At 48.3% G+C, this 8,735-nt stretch overlaps 1 protein-coding gene across 4 annotated transcripts in view; it reads left to right on the plus strand.

Annotated features, from left to right (window-relative positions):
- The window catches only part of LOC142824444 (neurotrimin), a 509,679-nt gene extending 506,052 nt beyond the window's left edge, over positions 1-3,627 (plus strand). For all 4 annotated transcript variants that reach the window (XM_075916416.1, XM_075916415.1, XM_075916417.1 and 1 more), the window contains 2 exons: positions 1,908-2,063; positions 2,261-3,627. In XM_075916416.1, coding sequence (XP_075772531.1) covers positions 1,908-2,008 — 101 coding nt within the window. In that variant the 3' untranslated portion in view covers positions 2,009-2,063; positions 2,261-3,627. The remainder of the gene's footprint in view (positions 1-1,907; positions 2,064-2,260) is intronic.
- The last annotated feature ends 5,108 nt before the right edge of the window (positions 3,628-8,735 follow it).

Raw genomic sequence — 8,735 nt, forward strand, 5'->3', positions numbered from 1 at the left:
CGTCATCTTCCTCATTCCTGTGTCCTCTCATTTGAGGCTGTCTGGTTCACTGGCAAAGGCAATAGGTGGAAAACTCGGAGAGCTTGTTAGTCCAAAAGATGGTCAAAAGTTGTTGGGTTTTTTGCAGAACTATCTAACAAGCCAGGTTTTATCTCCATGATTCCATGGGGATGTCAGACAAGTAGAACAGGAACTTATAGGAGAACAGAGCCTACTGCTAAAACAGGGACCTCTTTGGTGTGGCCTTTATATCTCCCCTGCACAATCATCATGTTCCTTTGCTTGCTTTAAAAATGACATTCCCGCCATTGACAATCTGGATACAGAATGATTGCTTCTGCATTCTTATTGCATTTCATATGCCCTTGCCTCCCTGCAGTGCTAGACATACCACAGAGGCACAAAGACACTAAATAAGTGCTCCTGCAATTAACTTTGCCAGCAAAGAGGAAAGGAGGTGGTAAGAAACAGCACCGCGTTAGCACAGCGAATGGCGAGTTTTCCTCTTTGGCCACCTTGTGTCCAACCTCTGCATGTTCAGTTCCATTCTCCACTCCATTCTCAGTAGGATGTCATTTCTCTCCAGCAAAATATATAGAAACATTAGCCTCAAAGATTGGTGGCTTGAATCAGAGTTCATTCTTGACATTTTCCCTGTAACCAAATCCATGTGAAGGGCACACCTGTAAGCATATTTTCCCAGCTGAAAATATGAAAGACATACCTGCCCACAGCTTCTTCTGCAGGTTTGCAGGACACATCTAGGAATACACTTGCCTCCCCACCTCCAAATCTGGCCTAGGACTCATAGAGCTTTGGGTATCAACATCTTCAGATACCATCCAGTTCCCTTCCATAAACCAACACACAAAGCTGGCTCCCGGAATTTTGTTGAAGTCAAACACCAGCCATGGTGCCCTAGAAGTGAGAAGTGAGCCCTTACTGGATTTGTGAAACACAGAAATGCACAGATCATCATGCTTAATGATGGTCAGTTATGTGCCAGAGATGATATTCCTGTACTAGAACTTGTGGTTAGAATGGGGTATCTCCCACAAGCCTTCCCTTTGTAGGAGTGAAATACATTTAAATAAATTATGTGGATTTCAGTGAGTACTAGAAACTCTTGTTAAGTGTGGTAGAAATGAGACCCACAGACCAAAGCTAAGAAAAAGGAACTTAAGACTGTACATCAGAAGTTTCCTACCAGTACAATATATTAGACAATGAATCATTTATTCAGGGGAACAGCTAGAAACACCGTGGTTTGAGACTTCCAGGACAAGAGTGGTGGAAAACCAGTGAAGAATGTGTTGTAGGTAGAAACCCGTGTTGGCCTTCAGGAGATGGAGCGGATGGTCCAGTAGGGGGTTTTTTCCCCCACCTCAGAGGTCTTGGGCAATGATTTTTCAAAAGCCACTAGAAATTTTTGGTGCTTAACTTGAAACACATGAACCGTCCCTGAAAGTGAGTACATGGCACTTTCTTTCTGACCTCTAGGGAAATGTTTACCCATCAGTTAGACACCTGTGGCTGGCCTGCACCAGTTAACTTGGGCTTAAGGGGATGTTTGATTAGAGCATAGGAACTTGGGCTCAGGTTGCAACCTAAACTTTGCAACTCTCCTACTTGTCAGGGTCCCAAACCCTCACCAACCCAACCCCGATTGTCTGCATCACAATTCAACAGCCCCACAAGCCCGAGTCAGCTGGCATGGGCCCGCCACGGGTTTTTCATTGCATTCTTTAAGTCATTTCAAGGTGGGCATCCAAAGATCGAGGTGCCGTGCATCACTTTTGCAGACCTTGCCTTGTGTGCGTATGAATTAACCACGGCTACTTTGTTTATTTCTTGACACCTTTGGCTAACACCGTCGGCTTTTCCCCTCTCCCCCTCCCTCTTTGCAGGTCCCGGCGCAGTGCATGATGGGAACAATGGCACATCAAGAAGAGCCGGCTGCATTTGGCTCCTGCCCCTCCTGCTGTTGCATCTGCTCCTTAAGTTTTGACCCAAGTGCTGATTCCGCGGAGTAGCGACAACAACAGCAACCACACGAAGAAAAAGTACAAAATTTAAACAAGAAAAATAATTGTTATAAGAAAGAAAATATTGCCAGGAAATCTGGGGGAGGGGGTGGAGGAGAGAGGGGGAAAACATTTTGTTTTTGTTTTTTGAAAAAAAAATCCAATTTTGTCTCAATGACATTTTGACACAGCTGAATCGTTTTCTTTTTCTTTTTCTTCTTTCTGCAACCGACAAGTGTGCAGGTACTAAGGACCAACCAGTACATTTGGCTGAATGGCTCCCCCCCACCCATGCCCCCATTCCGAGGCAGCTGGCTCGGTCATTTCTTTCCGCTCAACTCTCCCATATGGATGATTACGGAGTCGGCTGCTTCAGCACATGCATAGGCCGATGTGCAGCTTGTTTTGAGATTTTCCCCTCCTTTTCATGGACTGTGCCGCCATTTGTGTTAGTTTAAAAAACAAGCAAAAATGTATGACGACGATACGAATGAAAAGGAAGAAAGCAAACCAGTGGTTAAACATTTCTTCATTCTACGACGCACGGACATCACAGAGAATAAGGGATTCTGATTCATTATTAATTTTATTAACTATATTTTCTGATATGAGCTTAGAACTGTTAGTTCATAAAAAACAACAACAAAATGAAAAAAGCAAAAAAAAAGAGAAGTGTGTTTATTAAGCATTAAAAATGAAACACGCAAATAGTGTTCTTCTTAACTAGGTGTGCAAGAGGTTGCAATCTCAGCTTGTCTTTGGGTTTTTGCAAAATTGGTGTGAACAGTCAACGAGTCCTGGGGGAAAAAAATGGTTTGACAAACAATTCCTCCACCAGCGTTATTGAAACTTCATCCATTTCTCTGGTGTTCAACACGGAAGATACTCGGCTGTCTACATACTGTTTTGGAAACAGTGATACTCACTGTATGTTGAGTTGGATGGATATGCTTATTCTTTTTATGGGATATATATATATATACATACAGTATATATAAATATACATATATATATTATTTTTTGTTAGCGTTCTAGCCACATTATTTCTCAGCAAGGTCTTTCTTCTGCCATTACTGCATGCTGTATATGGACATAGCTGTGTATTGGTCTTCTAAGAGATGATAGAGTTTATTGATGATTGTGTAATCAATTCCTGCCTATTATTTTATCCGCTCCTTCCCTTGGGTTATTTACATGTTGGAGACACTTATTAAAAAAAAACCAACCAAACCAACCAACCAATCAAAGCAAGGAGAAATAACAGCTGCAGCGTCTCTTTCCAGGTTTGGATATTCCAAGGGGAAGCCATGTATAACAACAAGTATTCTCCATTACCCCCTTTTTACACAGCTTGGGACATTAACACAACGCCACCACAAATTAAAAAAAAAAAAAGTAAACCAGAAAAGAAACAAAACCCACCACCCACCTTTGATGCAGCTGGTTTCTAGGACACTTGTGTGGCTATGGGGAAAATTAACTTGCTTTATTTTATTATTTTGTTCCCTTCCTGGTGGATGAAACTGAAGACATGTGCTTCCCATCAAGGTTCGGAGATAGCCCCATAGCCAGAGGACCGCCGGTGTCCTTGACCTGTTGGGGGGGGGGGGGGGCCAAGCAGGGGAGGTTGTATCTGACGATACATTAAAGAGATGTTCCATGTTGCTGTATAGTCTGGTTGTAATACCTCATTGTAAAGCTTGGAGAGTTGGTCTTGGGGGAGGGGGAGAGGTGATGGATCTGTGTTTGGATAACGTTTTCTTGTTTCATTCTTCAGTACAATCCTGCCCTCTCCTGCAGCAGAGAGGGGGATTGAGAACAGCAGCTCAGGTCCTGACGGGTATTTGGGCTCCTAATTCTCAGTGGGTGTTAGGTGCCTAAAAACCTTGGTGGATCCGTGACAACTCGCTGCAGAGTTAGGCTGTGAGAAGAGGCAGTCTCTGCACAGGGGAGGGGGCAGGGAGAGGTCACTGGTCATCACCCCTGCCTCCTGGCTATTACCTGAATGTATGAATGCCTCACCACTAGGCAACGCTCCCTCTCATTCACAGACTCATAGAACAGTAGAATTGGAAGGGACCTCGACAGGGCATCAAGTCCAGTCCCCTGCCCTCACAGCAGGACCAAGCACTGTCTAGATCATCCCTGACAGGTGTCTGTCCAACCTGCTCTTAACTATCTCCAGAGATGGAGATTCCACAACCCCCCTAGGCAATTTATTCCAGTGTTTGACCACCCTTATTCCTAATGTCCAACCTAAACCTCCCTTGCTGCAGTTTAAGCCCACTGCTTCTTGTTCTATCCTCAGAGGCCAAGGAGAACAATTTTTCTCCCTCCACCTTGTAACACCATTTTAGATACTTGAAAACCGCTCTCATGTCCCCTCTCCATCTTCTCTTTTCTAAACAAGCCCAATTCCTTCAGCCTACCCTCACAGTTCATGTTTTCTAGCCCTTTCATCATTTGTGTTGCTCTTCTCTGGACCTTCTCCAGTTTCTTCACATCTTCCCTGAAATGTGGTGCCCTGAACTGGACATAGTACTCCAACGGAGGCCTAATCAGTGCAGAATACATTTTGTTGTGTGCACCAAGGCCTGTGCGGGTGTGCACCACCAGTAGAAACACATGCTGTGGATGCTCTGCTAATCAGCAGCATTTGAATCTCTCCTGGGAGGCCACCCAGCTCAGAAAGAACACTGCCGCTATGGATAATGCCCAAATCCAGCTAACATTTGGGGCAGGGCGCTAGCGGGGAGAGCGAGGTGTCGCTAACGCACTGCAGCATGGAATGAAGGAGGGAGAGCAGAAATCGCCCAGTTCCTCAGTCCATCATGGCAGGGTCTGAGTCTCAAAGCCGGCTGAGATCTGCTGAAAGATTCCCATCGATTTAACTGGCTTTGGATCAACGAGTCATTGAACCAGGGGTCTCTTGGAACAGACTGTAAGGGGGGGGGGCTGATGCTGAGACCTGTGATAGACACTCCCCCGTCCTATTCCCTCAGTGTCCTGCAGAATCAGGTCTTTTGTCGAATGGGGTAGGCTGCACATGTCAGCCTCAAAAAATGAGGAGTAACATTAGTTCGGACTAAGGGCTTTAGTCCGAACTAACGCGTCCCGGCGCACACTTCCTGGTTCGAATCAGCTGTGATTCGAACTAGCGCGCCGGCGAGATCATGTTAATGGAGCGCGGGATATTTAAATCCCCGCTTCATTAACTACTTCGGTTGTCTCCATTTGCATCCCTAGTTCGAACTAGGGATGCAGTGTAGACGTACCCTGAGTCCTTTGTATTTTATTTTCATAGAATCATAGAATACTAGGACTGGAAGGGACCTCGAGAGTCATCGAGTCCAGCCCCCCGCCTCCATGGCAGGACCAAATACTGTCTAGACCATCCCTGATAGACATTTATCTAACCTGCTCTTAAATATCTCCAGAGATGGGGATTCCACAACCTCCCTGGGCAATTTATTCCAGTGTTTAACCACCCTGACAGTTAGGAACTTTTTTCTAATGTCCAACCTAAACCTCCCTTGCTGCAGTTGAAGCCCATTGCTTCTTGTTCTATCCCCAGGGGCCAAGATGAACAAGTTTTCTCCCTCGTCCTCAGGACACCCTTTGAGATACCTGAAAATTTTATTTTATTTTATTTTCATGGGCTTCCTTGCTTTCTTTCTTCTTTAACTGCAGAACTGTGTTCCAACCTTAGGGCTGGACTCTGATCTGGTTTTCAGCAATACAAACCCCACGCAAGGCAGCGGAGTTGTGTCCCCATCTACCCCCAAAGAATTTGACAACGGAGATACTCCAAGTTTGCACCAGCAGAGCTGAGAACAGGATCCGACCCTCAGCAATTAAATGGCTGCTTTTTACGGCCAATGATCAAATTATCCTGTAATAGCTTCCTGGAGGGATCGGCATTGATCAAAAGAAAGGGGGAAAGCTGCCTTCCTGTTAGCACAAATGACTGTGCTCCTGAGCTGCTGATCGAATTAGACGAAGGATCAAATTAACCAGGAGTTGAAGTAAGTGAAAGCAGCAGTTGAATCTAGGGAATAAAATAGTGGACTGCACCATTCCAGTCCCTGAGGTGAGAGATAAATACATCAGCCTCTTCATTTGGGGAAAGGCGAGTGGTAATGCCTCCGTGCTGCACAAGGAGTAGTTAGCCAGAGGGTGCTAATCTCAGAGTGTTGAGATTCTTGCTGATACCTGGCCACATAAAAATAAAGCCATGTGGGCATGGAAAATACAGGAGCAGAGAAAGAGGCAGAAAATCAGAGGGGAAAAGTGTGGGTAGGGTTCATTTTCAATTGACGGGTAGGTGCCTAAGGCAAAGAGACTCCGGTATTGATGATGTGAGGCTTTTTAAAAATTGAAAAATAACAAAGCATTGGTTTCATCGGTTAGCTCTCTTCCTGCAGGGGCCTGGATTGGCGCCGTACCGGTCTGGGTCACGGGTTCAAACCCAGCAGGCAGCTCGTGGAGCATGAAAGTGCTTGGCCAGCAGGATGTGGTACAGTGAGTCGTGTGACATAGCTCAGGCGGGTTGCTGATAGACACCACGCTCTGTCCCAGACACCACTAGCACCATTGGTGGGTGTCACGTGGTACTCGTGGCAGCCAAGTCAGAGTCTCAATGGGTCGAGAACTCTCTACCTTCTCCCTAAAGGTGGCGTCTCACCCAGGCATGCCTGACACCCATCCACGGAGCCCTGGTGGGGAAGCCGGCGTCCCTGATTTGTGCATTCGTAAGGAAAAGCAAAGGACGTTAACAAAACAATCCAGCCGAGCGTCTCTTTCAATGGTGTTTCCAACCCTGTCTGTAGGCATTCTCCTTGCCATCTCTGGGTCTTGTCTCTCGTAACTGTCCCTGAGAGCATGCTGCCGCAGGGCTGCTCCCTGCAATAAATACACAGCTGCGGCACTCCGGGGAAAAGGGTTGGCGTGGGAAGGGCAGTTGGCGTCCAAGCAGGCAGCTGCTTTGCATGACATAAGCACACAGGCCTCCTTTGCAGACGTGCCAAGGGCCCGCCAATAATACGAACCCGGCATACCTTAGAAAGCAGGCTCATCTGGGCCTCAGAACGTCACTGGTCCCTCGGAACCATCCTCAAGGGTTTCTCGCGGAGTCCACAGTGATCAGTTCTTGGCCCACTGTTCTTAACACCTTCATCGATGACCTGGAGGAAGATACACCATCACCGAGCAGTGTCGCAGTTGACACACAAAATGGGGGAGTGGGAAATAACTGCAGAGCTGAGCGAAATGAATTGTTAGGTCTGCTCAGCACAAGTGAACAGTGTGTGTATTTTACTGTGGATAAATATCAGACTACACCCAGGGGCCAAGACCATGAGCTTGCTCACGGGATGGGGAGAGGGCTGTATCTTGGGGGGGCTGACTGGGGAAAAAAGTGTGGTTCATGATGGATAATCAGCAGAACACACGCTCTCCTTGTGAGAGTAGCCTAGGGACTAGTGCCTCCTGCAAGGCACATGCAGGGAATCTTGAGGAGGCGGAGAGATGCCATTCTACCTGTGTCCGGATGCGGCACCCACAGTGCCAGAAAGATGCCGATAAATTGAAGAGGGTTCCAAGAAAAGCCACGAGAATGACGGAAGGATCAGAAAACCTGCCGGATGCAAGGAGCTCAATCTATGTCCTTTGTCCGGGAGGAGGTAAGTGGGGGAAGGGGACATGGCTACAGTCTGTAAGTCCCTGCGTGGGGAACCCCTGCCAGATCCCGAGCTCTGCGATCCAGCCGGGAAAAGCTCAGCACGGCGCAATGGCTGGAAGTTGAAGCCAGGCAAAGTTAGACTGGAAATAAGGAGTGGCTTCTTGACAGGGCGGGTAATTAACCATTGGAAGGGCCCTCGGAGGTTTGTGTCGGATGCTCCATCACCGGCCACTTTGAAATGGAGCTTGGCTGTTCTTCCCAAGGCTCTGCGCTAGGAATATTTCCCAGGAAGCCTGTGCCAGGTGATTTCAATGGCCCCTGCTGACCGTGGTGTCTCTGCCACTGAACTGCAAGCAGTCAATGAGAGCGCTTCTGACAGCGACGATTCTCTCCGGGATACAGCCAAGGGAAGCATGGGATTGGAACAGCTCCCCACGCACCAGCTCTGGTCAGATCTACCCTAGAAAACAAACCCAGCCCCTGGCTGAGCTCTACCCTGCTGGTCCGCCTCGCTGCCTCTGCCTCTTTTCGCTGCACCGGATCTGCCTTTTCCACCGGTGCCCATCCGCCCCCGGCATGATGTTCTTCCAGACCACCCGTCGCAGGCCCCAGCCAGCGCCATCCACCCCTGGCGGCACGCAGGCCCGGCGAGAAACAGAACCTCGGCCCCAAAACAAAGAGAGCCCCAGAGGATCGTGCACGCTCCGTGTTTCACGGGGGAGAGGGGGCGTTAGTCTGGTGGCAGACGAATCCGTGTCTAGGCTTCGTGGGCTGGACGGCTTATGCCCAGGTAGATGGGAGTCGTCAAGAGGCCACAGCACTTCTTGTCACCCCAGGTGTGTGAGTGCAGGATGTCAGGCGGCTCCTCCTCCCGCTCTTGCAGGTGCTGCTGCTTAGGAAGAAGGCTCCCAGTTCGGGCCCTGCTGGGCCGGGCTACCCCACCCTTCAACGCCTGGGGGGAGGCGCAGGAGCCTACAGCTGCAGGCAGGCACGGGCCCGCTCTGCAGTGCGGCGCGTCGGCCAGCAGGTGG

This window comes from Pelodiscus sinensis, unplaced genomic scaffold, assembly GCF_049634645.1.
Source record: "Pelodiscus sinensis isolate JC-2024 unplaced genomic scaffold, ASM4963464v1 ctg35, whole genome shotgun sequence".
Lineage (NCBI taxonomy): Eukaryota > Metazoa > Chordata > Testudines > Trionychidae > Pelodiscus > Pelodiscus sinensis.